Below are 22,204 nucleotides of genomic sequence, written 5' to 3' on the forward strand. Positions count from 1 at the left end.
TGGTTATCAGGATTCAGTAGCTAAGTGGATGACGCGATGGCGTTTGACACAAACGGAACTGGGTTCGAGTCCCAGAGTGAACATCAACTTTGAGATGCAGATACGTCTAGCTGGCCAGTCCGAAATAAGACGAAAACATGCGTCCTGGATTCCACTATCAGTCTTTGCTTATGTCAAATATTATTATTATCAGTGAATTTTTCCACCTTGAATAGATTTGTATATTAAAATGTTTCTTTTCGTTTTTTCTTTTTTATATAAGAAGATCAAATAAATGGATCATAAGGAAACACGATCATGATAACAATCAGAAATGGAAAATGAAAGTTAAAAAATAAATTGACTCAAGTTTTATAATCATCTTAATTGACTAGTGAATTCTGGTAGGATCTAAAATTAAATCAATCGTACTTTATTCTTTCTAACATATTTTAAATGTAAATGGGACTAATTTTGATTTTAACTTTAGTATTGTAATGATTGAGAACTCAGGAGCGGGGGGGGAGACCAATTTCATTATTCCATGCAAAATTACAAAGTTCCTTCATAAAATAAGAAAAATCATACATTAATTACTTCATTTGCAAATGTTCCATTAATTGTCTCAAATTCTAATGTTCCTTCATTACTATTATAATTACTCACTGTTTATATTCCTATTCTCTTCAATTCGATGTACTCAAACTTCTACTGCCAGTCTTTCCATAACTGATTAGTGTTACATATTACTTATGTCCGTCGACATAGGTAGCATACACCACAGTATATCAACTAATATAAATTAAGAACCTTATAACCGTATTGACACAAACTCAATGAGAACACTTTTTAATCGATCACCTGTCACTGTCTGGTGTTATTTTGGTCTGTTTAGTTTAAAATTCAGTCAACTTGCTGGGTACTATTAGTAGATGTTTGCTGATGCGTTGTACCAAACAGGGACAAAACAATTGATTAGTGATCTGTAGTTTATAGCTGATCCGAATCCTTGATGAAATTAATTATTAAAAATCAGGTTTATTCCATAGTTACCTCCTGAATCCTTACCAATTATCCATTTCAGGCCTGTAATTTAGTATTCAATTCTGTAACTAAAACTGAAAATACATGCTCTAACAAAGATATATGCACAAAAATAACCTCATCTTGTATTCTTAGATATTTTCTGAATGTTAAAGCTTATTCTCCTGATAATAAACTTCTTATTACATGCTTTGATCCATTTAACAATTGTATTTGTTAATGCATATCAATTTGAAATTAAAGCAGATGTGATACAGTTGATTCAAGTCTGGTAATCAAGATCATCTTAAAAATTTGACTTTTCCAAGGTAACCCGTCAAAAACGCTTTCAAATGTCAATCATTTAAAGTTTACCTATTTGAATTAGTTTAAAAATTCTCCACTTCCTAGTTATGAAAATAAATTTGTTTTATGAGATGATGGTTGAAGCTAATCGACAAGAAACTCTGTTTTATAATTATTTCCACTATTCAAAACATCTCTGGAAATCCTTATAAATCGTATGATTAAGTTACCATGTAGTATAACATATTGCTAGGATAGATGGATAGTGGCTAGCAGTGAAATCCAGGACTCGCGTTTCTTCCTACTTGGCACACGTCAGATAGATATACCTGTATCTCAGAGTTGATGTTCACTCTGGGATTAGAACCCAGTACTATTCGCTTCAAACGCTATCGCACTGTCCACTTAGCTACTGAGTCCAGATAGCCACTTGCTTGTGCTATGGGGTGCAGTTAAAATTCACTTGGTATTGTTTAATTTATTTATTTTCAGAATGGGCTTTTTGTGGAGAGTTTTAGAAATTTCACAGGTTGAAATCATGAGTCAGTTGAAGCTAGACCACCATGGATTGGTTGAAGTTAGACATTAACGCCGTTGGATGCCGACCATCTCAGTAGTCTAGCGGTTAAGTGCTCGCGCGTGAAGCCAGTAGGTCCTGGGTTCGAATCCTGCGGGGTGCGGGATCGTGGATGCGCACTGCTGAGGAGTCCCGTACTAGGACGAAACGGCCGTCCAGGGCTCCCAGGTTTTCCATGGTGGTCTAGCTTCAATTGACTCATGATTTCAACTTATTTATTACTTATTTTTATTATTATAAGCTTTATTCAATATTATATTTTTGGTACAGTATAGAATTCTCAGCACAATGTATTTCAACAATTTCCCGTTTCTTACTTCTTGGTCGATCCTGAAGATAAATATTGAGTGATCGCCAGTTATATGTTAGCAGTCCAGTAAATGAGCATCTGAATAATGTATATTTTTTTCGTTGCATATTGCCAGCGACCACATTATCTCTTATTGGGCTTTTTGTAACTTTAACAACGAAAGGTTGTACACTTTTCAGAAATGCATCAGGATATGTTGTGCGATTAATAGACATAGTGATATATTAAAACAAACAAAAATAGATAACTTGTTGAAATATCTAGATGGCAGGAACAGGTAGCCCAGATGCTCAAGCAGGCTTGAATCTTTCAATTAATTATTAGGACTGCAATTGATCAGTCTCTTATTGGCATATTTGCATACTGTGCATATTGCCACGATATTGCCTTAATTCACAAGCATTCCACTTCTATACATTATCCATCTTTGTTTAGAATGCTTGTGAATTAAATCAATATCGAAGCAATACGCAGTAAGAGACTGATCAATTGCAGTCCTAAACATCAATGGGAAGATTCAAGTAAACAATACCAAGTGAATATTGCTAGGATAGTACTCACATAGTCCACTTCATAATCAATTATCTTCAGAATGGTTCGTTGATTAGAAAACGCAAAGTACAGTTAATCCAAAAAGGTTTTATTAAACCACATAAGATCAACTACAGTTCTGACTTTGCATCAAATAATCAGTTTCAAGAATAGTTATTACCTTCAATTTGTTGCTTAAATAAACAACCTTCAACATTTCAGGAATTTGTAGGTTTTATTCAGATAATATATTACTGAAACTATGGACTTTCAAACAGCACACACACACACACTAAGTACTTGAATCTATGACCTTTAGATCATGAGAGACAAAAAAGAAATTGCTTTTTGTTCACTTATCACCAATAATTATAATAGTTCATTTTTGTCTAATTCTTAGAAACAGATCACATTTATTTCGTTCAACTAAACTGAAAACTAGAAAAGATTATTTCTTCATTGCTGTCTGTCTTTGTTCATTTTTCTTTCTTTCTCTCTTTTCTTTTCTTTTTAACGAAAACTATTTGCTCTACATTATGCTACTTCTTCATAGAATTCTTTAAACTATATTATGCTTATCCTATATCCATTTTCCATTTTTTCCTCCGTTTATTCTTACTTTCATTCTACCGCTCCTAGTTTCTTCTAAGAATATATATATATATATATATATATATATATATATAAACTACGGATAAATTCTAGTCACTGACAGAAAATCAATTCACTATTAAACCAAAGCCTAACTATTTGCTTTTTTTTATTACTGCCTAACGCTGACTAAGGATTGTGGAGACGGAGGACGGGAGAGGGAACATATACATGGGTCTATGGTGGTGGTGGTGGTGGTGGTAATAGTTAAAATGTCAAATTTAGTCTTAAATAGGATAAAACAAATATACAGTTTTTTCCTCTTTATAAAAAAGGTTGACCGTAAAAATATTTCTGAAACTATGCATGATTTAACATTTTTGATTAATTCCAAGACCTTTTCTATTTTATTTAGAAGAAACAAGTATTTGTTCTTGGAATATCTATATTATGTGTACATAACAATGAGATCCAGGAATCACGTTTCATTTGATCGTATATGTACATGTATGCTAATGTATTGTTTTACAGACTGGTAGTAACTTTTGCTTACAATACTTATTTATGTTATTCATTGATCTATTGAGTCCAGATTGCAACTAACTAGTTCAGTAGGTTGAAGGTTATGTAATTCGCATTATCATTCTGGAAAATATAACCAGCATTTACTTCATGTGAAAATTAGTCGAACACTGATATAGTTGTCCAAGACGACAGAGAGAGCTTTACAATCGAATTATGTAGCTAAGAAAGCTCAATAACACCAAAAATGATCCACTTTCCTTAATATAAGATTGTCAAAGACAAGGAGGTAGAAGTCCTAGAAGTGGGTTCAATGCAACTTGATATTCAAAAATAAACCGTAATATGTAAACCATAGGGACATGAGAATATACTAAATAAATTTGAACATTCATACGGACATTTAGCATTCACTCAGTGTCATAGTTAGATGTCAATACAACGAATTAGTCAGCAGGACTATGAAGACACATTGAACAGGCAAAGACAACCAGTCTCAATCAAGGCCACACCAACCAGATTGTTACAAATGAATTTGTTGGTTTCTACGTAAAGATGAATATGAATGTTTCTGATAAAATACGTGATAATTAATAACACCTCAGCAATGACACAACATAAATAAAATAATAGGAATTTAGAAGAAAAGATACATGAACATCACAGTATATATGGTATTTTGGAAGAAAGAGTAACAAGCTGAAGTTGGTGTCAGTTATTTGCGCATTATTATTTCATAGTAATAATCTTGAAATTCAGAACCTTATGTTAGTGATTGTAGTAAAACGATATGATAGTGACGACCTTCAAGTAACAAAGCCTGTTTGGGATAGGTTCTTTTAAATTTTGAGCGAAATTAAGCAAAAATGAGCAAAGCCTGTCTATAACTGATTTCTAAAATGCTTGAAATTGTTATTAATAACTTTCGTACAGACACAAAGTAATTTTGACATGATACATAAGCCATACTAATAGGAATACGTGGTCCTGCTATGGATTGTATCTAAGTGTGCATAGTATGGTTTAGGGCATAGATAAAAGCACAATTTAATGTTTAGAAAGTATTCTTTATCTCTTTACCCTACAATCAGAATTCTAATACTCCTAAGAGCATCTCCTAACCTAAATACTCCTAAATCTAACTCCTAACTTGAACGGTTCTCATTTTAGTCGGACTCATAATCCTTAATCTGAATCTTTCTTCGTTTATTTAACACCTGTCTATTATAATTAATTTTGTTACATTTTATTATCACTTTGCGATCGAATACCGTTTTTTTTTGTTGGTTGGCTGATAATCTATTCAAAGTAGTCGCTATGATATAGTTTTATAATATTTACTGTGATATTATCAACAAATCATAATATTCGATATAAATCAACTATAACGCTGCAGTGTCGATCTCACTGAATACATTGAAAGGAGGCGGATTCGACCTCCTGCTAAGCATTGATACTTAATCAAGGATATAACAAACACAGTTAAGTCTTATGGTTAATACATTTCATTTCACTCAATCTGATTAGATCATTTAGATTAACTCAAGATATTATTTTTGCTGAGATGAAAATATGACATAAAAAATATTTAAGGTTTATTTATGTATAGAAAAGTTGAGGTATTCATAGCATTTTAGATGGCCTTGAGCTACTCTTGAGCGGGGTAGGCAGCCATTCAACCAAAAACACATTACGAAACTCTTCACTTCCCAGATATTTATTTGAAACTTCTATTCAATGCTGATTAGATAAAATATTTTCTATAGTTTTTATAGTCACTCTGGGCTTTTTTTGAGAAATATTCTGGACCTCTACAACATAGTAATAAATCATCGTGTGAAGAGAAAAAATTTTATCCCTAAATTCGTCACTTGCCTGCATTATTGGCCTCTAGATTGTAGATGTTTGAAATTACTTACTTACGTTCATTATTCCTCGTGGAGGTACATAGGTCGCCCACCAGCATTTTCCGTCTAACTCTGTCCTGAACAATCCTTTCTAGTTGCTATTGATCCTACTGATTTCTGCTCCCGATCCTCGACTCAGTGTGTTTTTTGGTCTTCCTCTATTCCGTTTCCTTTCAGGATATTTGAAATTACTTATTACGTAAATAATAATGGTTATAGTCATAGTATTGGTGATTATGTGGTTGACCGAAATAACTTAAACTACAAACAAACTTATCAACATCATACATACAGACATATATGTTTACATCATCGTAACCACAAAGACAAGTGAATATAAATAGTTCATATAATAGAATAAATGTCAAATGTATGTGTGTACACATTAACACAAGTACGCCATAGTATCTCATTAAACTAGTACAATAATGATCAGGATAAAAATAACTGTAGTCAAGTTAGTATTGGTATTAGTATAATAATTATTGTTATTATTACTATTATTATTATTATTATCATTGGCTATTACAGTAGTAATGATCATGATTTTCCAAAGAAATATCCTTTGCAACTTGTAAATGCATATTTTCACGTCAATCTCAGTCTATAATTATATTTACAAACACCATTAGCAGTGTTATCGTAATGAACGGGAACACCAATGGTGACAACCAAATGTATCTTGATACATTACAGAATATGTTGATAAAATCTGAGAACCATACAGTAAATACCTTATTAGCAAAATATCCACCAACTGTTTCAGACTTTGTTGTTCCTTCGTTTCCACATCAATCACTCTCCGTTCTCGTTCTTTTCTCTTCGATTTTCTCAGCCTTCTGCCGACAGGTATTCTACTTTCGACTGGTGATACTCGCTACATATCAACAGCAACGTATGAACAGCACACACCACACTATGATGCACGTATTACAACAAATAATATACTCGATTGATTCATGTGAACATTAACTGATTCAGTTACATTCGACATGTTGCATAAAACCTTTTAGTTAGTATAAAAGGATTTCCGTTTTCAGATTTCAGTCATCATTACAGTATAACGTAGATGAAAATGAATAGTACTTTTTCCAAATCTAGATTACTTCTAAATAATACTTCGACTAAGAAAAATGCTACATACACCGTAAGATATCTGAATCGAATATATCTTCATGATATGTTCTTCTACACAATTGTTCTATGTTGATTGGTAATTATAGGAGAAAGAAAAAACGAATAGTCTTTCCTGATTTCCAGTGTTGTACTATGCGTTTGAAGTTTGACTTTTGACCAGTAAAACCAGTTTATTAGGTTAATTTAACAAGGTAATTTTTATAAAATAAACCAAATCAAACGTTCGCATCATTGTGATAACCCATGATGTATATTAAGCAACCGTATACAAATAACCACTACCTACCTCGTTATCTAATACTAACTGGGTGTTCACAAAATTTCATGATATCAAGTATTGCAAGATTTTTGTATGTGTCATTAGATTTTGTTTAGGTTAATTTGTTATATGCTAATTAACTGATAAAATGTGATCGAAACATGGTAACAGAAAAGTTTGATTTTCCGGTCTATTATACACTGAACATGGAGTTTAGATACGGTTAGTTTAAAGTTTAATACTATTCAGAATTTACCATTCCAAACCTTTGGAAATAAACTCAGTAATCAGGGATATCACCCACTAAAGAATTCGATTAAACGATTAATTCATCCATTAGAATAGTACTCCGTTTCACTGAGGATTAATGATATTTAAAATCATTTAAGTTAGACATGATGACAGAATAACCGTAAATGACAGTTAAACAACCAGGAGCCTGTTATATATAAAATTATGTGTAAACTGCACTAAAATAGATATCACTCGGGCATTTTTAGTATTAAATATTCTACAGTATTTTGAGGTTTTGTTTATTAACTAAGATCAAAAATCCATGGATTCGATTCCTGGTTGGATTATGGTACTCACTGTTGTGGAGTCTCATACTAGAAACAAATAGTCATTAAATACTCTCTAATCAGTCTTTGATGAATATGACTCGAAAATTAACCTAATGTTCATAGAACCCCTACGTCCAAACTACAATAATCAGCTAATTAGTGACTTATTTCAAAATTTTCCTAAAGTTCAAATGAAAATCTTTGACTGACTGAATCCAGTCAGTGATACAGTAGTCACCATTGTTATTGAACAACCATTGATCTATATCACAGATCGTTTGAAGTTGAAAATGTATCAATGATTATGATTTCTTTATGATGCTTGAATTTCATGAATTGGATCCATGATGGGATAGGAGATCTGCACTTTTAAGTAGTCCCATATTAAAACGAAGTAGCCGATCAGTGTTCCCTGACTTTCAATAATGTTCTATTTATCATCAAAACCTTTCTGTTGATTTCACGAACACTATTAAAATTCTATTATTTTGTAGTAATGTCAACTGTACACCATGATTTCTGTGAGTGTTTAATTCTTTATAAAAACCACCTCAAATTTACTTAAATTTAAAATTTTAATTTTAGTTAATAATCACTTTATTAAAATATCAAAAAATTAATTAGTAAGAGTAAAGGGTTCTTTTTCGACAATCGGTTCTACATTCCTACTGAAACATTATAGAAAGAACTGAACAAAAAAATTATTTCATTTAATTGTCTTTTCATCACCATTGTCAATACTACTATGGTGCAGTGTGTGCTACTGATGTCGACAGATATAAGTAGTATGTATCATCAATAGAAATTGAAATACCTGGCGGTAGAAGGTTAAGAAGATCGGAGAAAAGAGGACGAACACAGGGAATGATTGGTGTGGAGACGAGTGGACGATCAAGTCTGAGACGATTGACTGACATTTTGTAAATAAAGTATTTACTGTATGGTTCTTAGATTTTACTAAGATGTTCTGTAAGTTATATAGTTACAGTTATATAATATATCCTTGTGGGCCAGGGCAATTTTACATTGGTTTTCAAGAGAACCAGACACCATTCAGACCGTCACGTGACAACCCAGACAGTACATTTCAGTCCCGTTTCACAGGAGAACCAGAACGATACAATCTGAATAGTACAGCTCAATCCTGTGGTGCAACCACACAGGTACCAACCACCCTGGTGGACCAAAGATGTTCTGTAAGTTTGTGTCCAAATACATCCGATTATCCCCCACTTGTGTTCTCGTTCACTACAATGGTTCTTTTTATCATAAATTTTCTCAAAATTTTACACTCGGACGTGAACAAACTTACCATACTTGTACTTCTCTAGCTCAGAAAATGTAATATCGCTAACAACATCCATATTTTTTTCCAATCAATTTTTCATTTCATGTCGGGATTTTTTGTATCGCAAAGGTTTGTGTAGGTTGTTGAGTTTTTTTCTAGTTAAGATCAATCTATGGTGTTAACTATAAAACTTGTTATTTTATTGAATAGGTTTTTCAGAGACTAGGTTAATTTGAAGGTGGTATTTATCGTAGATTGATCACAGTTGGGACACAATTAAAAACTAGAAAACACTAAATATGTCTTTCTTTTTATTATGTGATCTCACGATAATGTGCATTTACTACTGTACTAGGATTCAAGCTTAGAACTATCAAATATCACCACTAAACTATACAGCTGTTATATATTAATAAATATTTCCAGTTTCCACTTAGCTTGATTGTGATTTTCTCACTGTTATTGTATTTGAATATAAATAATAAAACCCATACCAGTCAAATGATATTGTTTTCTTACATAAGGGATATTGTATTTTTAATGAGATAATTCAAAAAACAATGATAGGGTATTCAAAATATTCAGAGTCAATCAGTCAGTGATCTTCAGTGCTGTTAAAGGTATGAGGGCAGTTATCACTTCCCGGTTGCCCACATCATGGAAAGGTTCTTCTAACGGTACCTGAAATGGAAGTTGGGTTAGGAGTGGTCTTAGTGACCAGACAGCGTGACCGCAGTGTCCAAGAGACAACTGCTTGAGGTCAGTCACACACAACCTTTTTGTGAGTAATTTTCGTGTTAGCTCCGTACTTATTCGGACCTTACCGCCGGAGACGGAAATCCGTAGGATAAAGTGAGATGTGCATTTTTAGGGTCGACCTTTTCTAACCCCACACCTCCTTGTGTACAATCGGCAGTACGACTTCGCCTTCCGACATTGGGTTTGATGCTTTTAGTCTTACCACTCTTCAACCGACTTTTCTGACATGATAGAACCCTGAGGAACGACTGTTGTAGCCAGTATAGCTCGGTTGGTTCATCACGATAGGCAAGGTCGACCACTACGTCAAGGTAGCACGAACATTCGGGAAATATTCAGAGTAATTCACTGTAGATGAAATTAAATATCTGGTCACAAACATTTAATAAATTACGTAATTCCTAACAAGATAACTGATCAAACATTTTCGATAAGAAGATGAACGGTATGGTAATAGTTGTATTCGCATAAATAGATTAACTGACTATAGCGGTGTCTAGCGTAGAAAGAGTGTTGTACACTCCATTTATGAGCCTATGGGTTGGATCTCTCAACATAGATGTATGTATATCATGTGACGAATTTTCTAGAATATGACATATTAATGGAAGAGCTTCAGTTAAGTTTAATTAACATCCTTTATTAATTAAGTGAACAGGTAAAATGCTTTATAGAAAACTTTTAACTTCCCCCTACCTACTAAATAAGTTAGGTTGACTTTCATAAATCCAATTATAACATTATTTATTCAAGTGATTCCGTGATTTTAAAAAATTTATTTTCAGGAAACAGCTTTATTTACTTATGTAAGTGATGTTTAGTGCATTGCACTCTCAACAGTTTGGAGACAATTTTCGTCTTTACTAAAAAATTGACATCGGCTTTACTAACAAGTTCTTCAGCGACCATCTTCAACTATGCAACATTTAACATATAGCAAACAATGTCGAGTCACTTACACTAGTGGTCACACTGCAACTTAATCCATAGAACTCAATGAGGAATAAATGAAGCAGACAACCATCATATTGGCTAGGATTCAGTGATTAGTCAGTATAAGCATCTTGTTCCAACACCAGTTCAGCCGTGTTCTGAATAGCTCATTAATAAAGTTCGGAGATGTGGGTTCGAATCCCACAAAAATCATCAGTCCCCTAATAATTCTGGTCACATCTAACTTAAGACTACTAACTAGTAGAATATCCACGTCAATCAGGATTACAAATCTACAAATCACAACAGCCTGATATCAACTACCGCTTTTTACTACTGGATGAGAATTTTGATTTGATTTTCCAGTTTATCATGACTTTTTTCAATGATCAGTTTAGGATAATAATAATAATAATAATAATAGAACTATGGCATTAAGTATGGACAATTAATTCGTTTTATGTTATCCAGCATCCTTTCCTCATTTCTACACTAGTTTTCTACTCCGTTTGTTATAGCCTCCAAACTTATAGATTGTCTGATATATACATATATTGAACACGTCTACATTTTAATATTTAAATGCGTGCAAACTTGTATTTATGCATATGTGCAATGGTATGTCATTTTTACGTTTTCATTATTAGATAGGCTAGTAGAAGTATGGTTCATCAAGTAACTAACTAACTAACCCGTATGGTTATATATGTATTCAGAGAAGAAATAAATTTCATCATTGTATATTTAATAGTGGGGGAGATTTGGTCTATCTATCACTCTCCCTCTTTCTCTCTCCCGTTGACTTTTCGTACAATTTATACATACGTACATTTTATTATAATAGTGATCATAGGTCAAAATCCCATACGCACACACACACACAGACTCATCACTTACACACATTAACATTGTATAAATAATGATACAGGAAGAGATGTTTAGAATTATTGTGGTATCGAATAAACACACAAATACGAAACAAAACAAAAACCCATTCCAAATGCATTTTTTGTAATTGATTAACGTACTGTGTGTGTAATGAGACTGCTATGTATATATATTGTACAGGTGAAAATGTTGCTTCCATCCATTAGAAATCATATCCATGAAACTAAATGTATGATACAAACAGTTCATTAATAGACACATACACATAAGCACATTTGTATACGTGTAACCTTATATATCATACATAACAAAAAAGACCTGGCACCAAATTCATACTGCTGGCGAATAGGTAAATACGTATTCATAAGTATCAGCATATCCACATATTCATATTTATACAGAGGCATGAACTTTAGTAAACATAATAATAGTAATAGTAATAAACATTATCATTATTTTATTTTACTAATACCATATTACTATTATCATTAGTATTATTATTTAACCAATCAACCAACTAGAACAATGGAAAATTTCAGAATTGACTCATTAAAACAAAACAAAACACACACCATTATAGTTTGTTAAACACATATTGACTAGGTTTCATTCATTATTCAACTTCATAATGAGTAGTTTATACTAATCAGATAATTGAATAGTCTATTTAAATGTTCTTTATTCAATACAATATTATCAACTTGGAATATAATAATTCAATTGAATGATTTCAAGGGAATACAATGATGAATACAAGTATACATTAATAATTGGATATTTAATTGTAACATTATAATAATACCATTTATCAAAAGTTCTGACAGGAACCACTCACTACTACTACTACTACTACTACTACCACTACTAGTACTACTACTGGAAAGGACAAAAGTGATAATTAATATATAATAATAACTGAAAGATTATAACTGGTATAATTAAAATGGATTTTGTAATTCTAAAGGTAAGTTTTGATAATACTTTTTTTCTTATTCTTTCTTTCTCTATTTATTATTAAGTTTGAATTTTGTAAAGAAATATGCAATCTAATAGTTGAATTCATGAGTCAATTGAAGCTAGATCATCATGGAAAACCTGGAAGCACTGAATGGCCGTTTCGTCCCGATATAGGACTCCTCAACAGTGCGTATCCATGATCCCGCCTTGCGAGATTCGAATTCTGGACTTATAGGTCTTGCGCGCGGACGCTTAACCTCTAGACCATTGAGCCAACCGGCATCCAACGGTGTTAATGTCTAATTTCAACCAATCCACGAAATTGAGGGACATATCCACCATTGTCATCAATGAGTTACTATCTCACAACAGACCTGGTTGAACTCCAGTGGTTATGGCTTCTCACTAGAACTCCAAGAAATACCTTTTTGGAGACAATCACTAGTGAGCATATGATGATTGTAATCAAAGGACTTTTCTATAAAACCCCTCTCTAAATATGCAATCACTGATTGCAGTATTATAATCAAAATTACTAATAAAATCCTTTATAGGGTCGTATTTTTGTCAAAGAACCTAGTCTTTTTTACGTATCGTTTATAGCTTTAAACAAATAACTCGATTATCTTATCCACCACTTTAATGACATAAATTTCTATACAGTTTCAATGAAGATTTATGTAAGAAAAAGGTATCTTCTATTCTTTTGTACAATTATCAGACATAATGTCATACAAAGATTACAGATAATAATAACTACAAAATATGAATTAATGATAAGCAATGTAACCTGACGACTGTAATTACTAAATGTACATTGAGTTGGTCAGATGTGATAATTTATCTTTGATTATTTATTGGTGAATACTATTCACAATGTCGCTGCGAAGAATGCTATTTTTAAAGAATCAGAAATTCTCCTCTTTAGGATGTATATGGCTCTGTCACCCTTGAAGTCGATATTCATGTATAAAATTCTCTTTTCTACTGTAATTATTTGTGTTTTCGGAGTTCTCGGCTTTATGTTCTTATCAATGAATAACAAAGGATACTCGTTTTTGATAAGTATCTACCTCAAGAGGCCCAATTCTTTATCTATGACTCCGGGACTACAGATTCTTCGTATTCTTGTGACGAGTGTTATTATTAAGTTTTTTTTCCCTACGAATGGGAATCCAGCTGTGGGAACTTGATAGTTGACAATTTTACATGGGTCACTACTAAAGACTGATCAGTTACAGTCCTGATTATTAACAACGGGAAATAATAAATCTTTTCTAACAACAACCTTATATTGATGAATCTTTTCTTCTTCATTCTTTAATTCATTTTAGCTATGTTGTTTTTATAATGATTATTACTGATCATATCTATAGTTCATTGACTAATTTAGTTATATCAATCTAAGACTGATAATTTCCTATCTTATAAATTAAGATTCAATCATGTTGTAGTGCAGAAACAGTGAATTCATTCAATGATTTCTTTAGCATTCAATGATGAGTTTTACAATACAAATCAATATAATGAAATATATCTTCTTTATAAGCTCAATCTGTAATATCTTAATTACTAAATACATAACATTATATAGTTATATTCATTTGATGTTGTTTACTTGTATCTTCCCATTGTTATTTAGAATAGTCTCTTGTTGGCATATGTGCATTATGTAGTTATATTTATTTTATGTATGGATAATTATACTAAGTCAAAAAGTATAGTGAACTCTATTAATAATTGTTAGTAAATATTATGTTGATATTGTCATTGAATACACTTTTAAGGATGAATAGTATGACTTATAGACTGGTTATAAATCTATATTTCTAATCGATTGTATAATTGAAACGATTAGTAGTACACTTTAATATAATAGAGTATTGGAATAGGGTTGTGGAGATTGTTGAGTTTTAATTGAGATGATGAACCGATCACTGTCAGACCATCATTGAAAACGTGGAAGCACCATAGTATGGGACTCCTCAGCCGTGTGCATCCATGATCTCGAACGTGGGACTCAAACCTAGGAACCTCGGTCTCTCGCGAAAACGCTTAACCTCTAAACCACCGAGCTGGTATCCAATGGCATTAATTTCTAACTTAAACCGATCCACGATATTGTGCTACCGTTTTCTACTATCTTCGGTAAATAGCTAACCTACACCCGACACGGATGAAATCGACTGGTCACAGCTTCTCACTAGAACAACGAGAATTACCTCTCAAAGCTAGTCGCTAGTGAGTACATGATAATAACCAGTATAGTGTGGAGATTGTTGAATTTTGATTGAGATCATGAACAAGCATTCTCCATCAAACTCTGTCCTAGAAAATACATTCCAGTCATTAATCATCCTTTCCATGTCTGCTTTCAATGCCAACATAGTGTGTTCTTTGGCCCTCCTCTTTTCCGTTTCTCTTCACGATTCCAAGTTAGCGCTTGCCTCATGATGTAGTTTGATGATTTCCTCAATGTATGCCCCACCCACCACTCCTATCGTCTTTTCTTAATCTTCTCCTCAACTGGAACATGGTTTGTCCTCTCCCACAGTAGACTGTTCCTGATGGTATCTGGTCAACGGACATTGAGTATCTTGCATAGACAACTGTTTAGAAATACTTGTACATTTTTGATGATGGTTGTAGTAGTTCTCGAAGTTTCAGCTCCGTACGGTAGAACTAACTGTCTTGATGTTCGTATTGAAGATTCTAAATTTGATGCTGGTGACTGGGTTGTTGTTATCCGTGTTGTATTTGAAATAATTTAACTAAAGCGACTTAATAACATTCACATTACTACGTACGAAAAAAATACACATGAAATGCATAGTTAATTAACACAAACCACAAACTTTTTTTACCGGACACTAAATAACGAATGTTAAAGTTGAATCAATATTTACTGTGATTTCTTTATAAAATTGTTGGTCAATGTAAGATTTTCTAAACTTACAGACAGTCAACAACATAAAGTTAGTGATGGAGTTTGGGACGTATATATCGTTTTATGTGGGACTCGTCATTTGAACGTATATGCACTCTAGTGTGTTGATATTTACTATGAAACTAGAACTCAATACGACTCACTTCAAACGACGACGTACTATTCATTAAGATACTGCATCCAAACAAGTACTAGCTTGGGAAACGGATATGAAATTTCTTTGTGTTTGTAGCTAAGCAGTAATATCTAGGCGGTCCACTCAGAATGCAAAAAAATAATTCCTACCACATAATACAATGCAAATTACATCATAGTGAGTGCATATACACATCTGTTTGAATATATTCATAGGAGACATTCCATTCTACTCACATATGTACAACATTGCATAATTTCTATTATAAATCAAAATAGCATTTAATTTTTACCAAAACTTATATTCTATTACTTAACAAAAAAGCAAAGATAACCTACTTCACCAGTGATAGTAATAATAAGAGTTAGTAATGTTTATATTTATTAAGAAAATATTTATTAAGATACACCATAGAACGTTTTGTTTAACTAAACGAAAATATTTCTATAATTAGCTATTACAGAGACTCCGCCTAGAGCCCGTCTTAGGCTACTGCCGGTCCCAATTCCGGATAAAGGAGGAGGGTTGGGCATAGTATTAGCGACTCCATCCCGTAGGAAACCAACTCGTTAAAAAAATGCTAACTAGAATCATATGACATATGAATGAAGTGTCTACTTATTTTCTCTAACAAAATTTACAACACAATATTTATTAATATCAGATGGGTTTTGTGGATATTATAGCAATTTTAATGGTTAAGATCATGAGTCAGTTGAAGCTAGACCACCATGGAAAACCTAGAAGCACTGGACGTTCGTTTCATCCTATCGTGAGACTCCTCAGCAGTGCGCATCCACGACCTCCCCCCCTGAGAGATTCGAACCCAGGACCTAATGATTTCGCACGAGAGCACTTAACAATGTTTATTGTTAAGTGTTGTGTGATGATAATTGAATAGTAGATTGACTAAGGAATTGTTGAAATAAAATCAATCATAATACCTGATTGTCACCATTCAATTAAATATTTATCAAAGATTTTTATTTGAATTATGATGGCATTAAGATATGATGTTTATTCTACTAATGTTCACATGTACGCTCATTTCATATGCATTTAGTTTCAATCTAGTCTAATTGATAAACTTCAAGTACGTTCAATATGGAATGTATCTATAATGTACATACAAGTAAAAAAGATTTTTTTTTAATAATCTCCTTCCTAATATTGAGTACTGAATAATCTATTTATTGATTATCTTGTCAAATAATTCAGATAGGTACTTTACTGTAGTTGAAAACTTTTTGAAGTCACCAAATGATTCATATTTTCTGTTCCGGTTTTTACATTACATTATCACTAATCAACTAAATGAAACATTGAAACTATACATAATTAAAAGAGTTTTAAGTAATAATATACCATGATATATTTATTGAATAATTAATTCTGTCTAATATGTTATTATCTGATAAAAATGACATTACATCAGTAAATAGACAATAACAACTAATAACTATGGGAATATAAAATGAATTTACTGAACAGATATCAAATATCCTTTTTTTGTTTCATAATTATGTATTTTATTAATTAAATTCATGAGTCAATTGAAACTAGACCATCATGAAAAACCTGAAAGCACTGGATGGTTGTTTCATCCTAATATGAGTTCCTCAGCAGTATACATCCACAATTGCGCATGCAGAACTTGAACCCGAGACTGTCGGTCTCGCCAGTGAACACTCTATGCCTAAACCACTGAGCTGACATACGACGGTGTTAATGTCTAGCTTCAATCAGTCCATAAACTTGCGCAACCTATCAACACTTTTAGATGCCAGATCAATGGTCTAGGGGCTAAACGTTTGTATTATTATTATTATTATTATTATTATTATTATTATTATCAGCTTTATTCAATATTATATTTTTGGTACAATATAGAATTCTCAGCGTAAAGTATTTCAACAAGTTTCCGTTTCTTTCTTCTTGGTCGGTCCTGGCGATAAATATTGAGTGTTCGCCAGTAAGATGTTAGCAGTTCACTAAATGAACATCTGAATAATGTGCATTCTTTCCGTTGTATATTGCCAGCAACCACATTGTCTCTTATTGAGTTTTTTGTAACTTTGACAACGAAAGGTTGTATACTTTTCAGAAACACAGCAGAATAGGTTATGCGATTAATAAACATAGTGATATATTAAAACAAACAAAAATAGATAACTTGTTGAAATATCTAGGTGGCAGGAACAGGTAGCCCAGATGATCAAGCAGGCCGCCCTTGCTCGTGAGACCGAAGTTCCTGGGTTTGAACCTTACGTGTGGGATTGTGGATGTACGCCCATATTAGAACGAAACAGCCATCTACTGCTCCCAAGTTTTCAATGATAATCTTAGCTTAGATCGACTCATGAATTCAACTGTGAAAATACTACAATTTTCACAAAGTCCTATAATGAAAAGGTCAATCTATGGTGTTAGCGAAATTAAAATTGAACAATCTTCACAAAATCCTCCCCTTCCATTATTAATATGCCTTAATTGTCAATCATTAAGTTTTATTACATATTGTAGATTAGATTCAGATGAATCAATTTAATCATTTCAATTTAAGAGAGAGAAAAACATTCACTTTTTCATGGTAATTCATTTTATTGTCCTGAGGTCATCTGATTGAAGAAAGATTTGTTCTAGTTAATATGATGATAGTTACCAAATATACTGGGGTTTTTAAATAAATCTAAAAATAACTAAGGTGTCTTTTCAAAGAGAAAAGTTTTTCACCATATTTTTCTCTTTCTCATTTCCTGAAACTAGGCAAATTTAAATATCAATCAAATTTTAAGTGCTCAAATGTAATCAAGCACATTTTTAGTCTCCTGACTTGGATCAAATGATTAGTGTTCAAATGTAAATGAATTTATATTTAAAAGAAAAGTACTGTGTTAAATTACATAAACCTGAACGAATGTTAATCTATGTGTGTTTTATTATTTTCATCTGTAGTTATAGTAAAGTTGGATATTGGTTAGTATCTGAATCAATGATGTGTATTATATAAATGGTTATCTGGATTCAGTAGCTTGCTCACTGACATTTGATGAGAGATACACTGAACTGGGTACTGAACAAATAGAATCCTCACTATTAACATACGTTGTGCCTCGGATTCCTTTTAGTAAGACAACCATTGAAAACCAAAAAGCACTGTACAGCTATTGCGTTGTATTATGAGATTTCTCAGAAGTACATAAACATGACCATTTTATATTCTGAATCTTGACAAAACTTTATATTTTCTCTGAATCCTAAAAGAAATCAATCAAGACTCGATTAATTGATTTTTAGACCGACTGACATAGGTTCATATCCTATTGGAAGACAAGACAATAGATAGGAAGAATGTGTGTTTATTGCGAAAAGTTACAAAGTATTTACAGAATACATATTTATAGCTGTTAATCATTTATTTGTACCACACTGTATGTTCTTCCACCTGAACCGTCTTCACGTCTGATCTCCAAATGTTTCACCAACGTCGAGCTTTTGATGCACTGAAACTCTCCACTTCAACTTCGATGCCACATTCCGCTATACAGCACTTACAAACAGTCTTGTCCAATACACTCACTCTCCCATCCAATGTCAATCCTGAAGGCGTGCCAAGCTCCATAGCTCTATCGATTCGCTGGGCCATCTAAATTCATTATCCGCCTCGAAACCCGGACACCCACGAAACTTCTGTCGACAGCAACCGCTACTCCCAACACCGTCTCATCATACCACTCCACCACACTAAAAGTAGTAGCACTTTCCTTAATTTTTTAAACACATCATGCTGGCTACTGCCAATCAACATAAAATCTAGGTCAAGGATTTATTGTCAACTATCATCAATCACTTAATACTCTTTAGTAACATTAGCAACATTCTATCTGAAATGTTTGTACTTTTTGATGATCAATTTATTTTTTCGATGAAATCCACCTGTCTTTTTTAATAATTTTATTGGTACTTCTTAACCTCGAACATAATTACATAGTGCACATATGCGGTTGAATAATTTCAAGAGGCAAGAAAAACAAATAATAATCACTGTTGATTATTTAATACTTACACATGAATGATTGAAATAATCATTCTAAATAAATGCACAATAAAATTATTCACCATACTTAGAGTATTTGCTAGAAACATATGGTTAATGTGTTGTTTGCATTTTATTATATAAAAATGGATTATGAATGTTCACTATTGGATGCAGGCTCAGTGGTCTAGAGGTTAGGCGTTCGTGTGTATGACCGAAGGTCCTGAGTTCGGATCGTGTGTGCGGGATCGTGGATGTGCATTGCTGAGGAGTTCCGTACTAGGACGAAACCACCGTCCAGTGGTTTCAGGTTTTCAATGGTGGTCTAGATCGACTCATGAATTTAACTATTAAACTAAATGTTTTATGTTTAAAAATAAAATGAAATGTGAATGCACAAATTTCAAATAATTACAAACGGATAAAACTGATTATTATCAAGCTACATAGTTCCACTCTTTCTAGATGAATTAACCAGTCTAATTACTATTGTTTACTCATATGCATTAACTGTACAATATGAAAAACTCATCATCGAATTCTTTAAACATCACTTCTTATAAATTCATTTGGTAATGTTTGCTTTAATCTTCTCGTTGATATTTGAGACTGTAATTGGTCAGTCTCTTATTAACATATATCCATCCTGTGTGCATTGTCTCGATATTAACTTATGTCACAAGCATTATAAGCAAAGATAGATAGCGGCTAGCACTGGGATGCAGAGCTCGCGTTTCTCCCCATTTGGGACTCGTCAGCTGAACGACTAGGTGTACCTGCATCTCCGAGTTGATGTTCACTCCGAGACTCGAACCCGTTGCCGATCGCTTAAAACTATCACGTTATTTACTTAGCTATAGAGTCCTAATAGCCACTTGTTTGTGAAATAGGGTGATGTTTAAATTCATTTGGTATTGTTCGCTTGAATCTTCCCATTGATGTTTCGGAGTGATCATCGACTCTGAAATGCAGGTACACCCAGCTGACGGGTCCCAAATAGGACGAAACGCGCTTCCTATATTCCACTGCTATCCACCATCCATCTTTGCTTATAATTACTTCATCTGGTTGAGTAGTGTACAGCGAAAACTAAAAAAACTGATTTTCACACATCTAGTCCATATAAGTCAACAAATTGATATAAAGATTCCATTTAATGCTATTCATAGAATTTCATCGTTAGGAAGACTTCAGCTTATCCCGCTTTTGTTGGTAAATATTGATTTCTTTACTGTAGAGATAACTCCAAGTACACTTTTTCTAATTCATATTTCAGTATAACCTGTGCTATTTTCTCATTGGTTGTTACCACTTCTAATTCGCTAGTTTCTGTACGTGTATCGAGCTCATGATTTGTTGCTATATATATAATTTCTCTATTTCAATTTATTCACTGCTAATTTTATATGTACCACTACATTCTTCTCATGTTACAACGTCCAGAGATAATGTTGAAATGCTATGTGTCAGTTGCCTTAGTATCGACTTTGTTATAGATCCCGTTTGTATTAGAATGATCTCAATCGTTCATAATTTTCAATTACTGCAAATCCCAACAACACCACAAGAGGCAATCATCTTCCACCAGATTTAATACTTATTCTTCAAGATTTTATCTTTTATATACAACACATTTCATTTTAATATATTCGGTTTATTGTGTCTAAGAACACGTTTGTATAGCCATATTCTTTCTGCTTGAACCCAAGCTATGCTTACTTTTAAATAAATAGTATATTTGTAATATCCCAATGAGTAGAAAAATTAGATTTTCTGACATTTCGTGGCTTAGTGTAAGTCACTTCAGATAATATTACAAATATACTATTTATTTATAACAATCTACCCAATGTTCAGTTTATTCGAAATCATCAAATCAAACCTTGGCAATGATACCTATATGTTTACTTTTGTCCAGTTTAATATTCTTTTACTTAAATAATCACTTTTGAAAACTAACTAATTGTAACTTGTATTGGTCACACTTAAGGTACCGTCGACAACCAAGAAGAACTTGATTGACCAATTTCTGAAACTATTTTATTCCCTCATTATTTGTTATGGATATAAAAAAGACTATGTTTAAAGGCAAATGTATTATTGGGTAACACATGACATTAAGATTAATTTCATAATTAATTGTGAAATTTATGTATATTTGAAGAGTCGTGATGAGAATTTAATAAAAATCGTCTTTGACTGAGGTGGTTGAAATATCTGTTGAGTATACCAAATCACAATCATCACCTAACTGGACACATAATCCTGGTTAAGATAGTAGTAAGTTGGAATAAAGCTAGGGGTTGCCAATTCAAGAAGTGGGATCAGACTATGAAGTCGATGATTGTTTGTCTGAGATATGTGTTAGTATTTATAATTTACCTGGTTGTATTCAGTCCTTGGGTGACTTTGAGCAACCTGATCCACATAAGTTCATTCTTCATTTTCGTACAAATTTCTATTCAAAATATACCATGATCCTAGAGATGGTAGACACATTGTGTTGATAAGTTTTTAAACATAAAGAAATTTAGATTAAGCAACGTTTTCTGTCA

At 32.7% G+C, this 22,204-nt stretch overlaps 1 protein-coding gene across 1 annotated transcript in view; it reads left to right on the top strand.

Annotated features, from left to right (window-relative positions):
- The first annotated feature begins 11,505 nt into the window (after positions 1-11,505).
- Positions 11,506-22,204, top strand: part of PDZRN3 (E3 ubiquitin-protein ligase pdzrn3) — a 109,029-nt gene continuing 98,330 nt past the window's right edge. Inside the window, exon 1 of the mRNA XM_051216862.1 lies at positions 11,506-12,537. Coding sequence (XP_051065482.1) covers positions 12,517-12,537 — 21 coding nt within the window. The 5' untranslated portion in view covers positions 11,506-12,516. The remainder of the gene's footprint in view (positions 12,538-22,204) is intronic.

This window comes from Schistosoma haematobium, chromosome 6 (assembly GCF_000699445.3).
Source record: "Schistosoma haematobium chromosome 6, whole genome shotgun sequence".
NCBI lineage: Eukaryota > Metazoa > Platyhelminthes > Trematoda > Strigeidida > Schistosomatidae > Schistosoma > Schistosoma haematobium.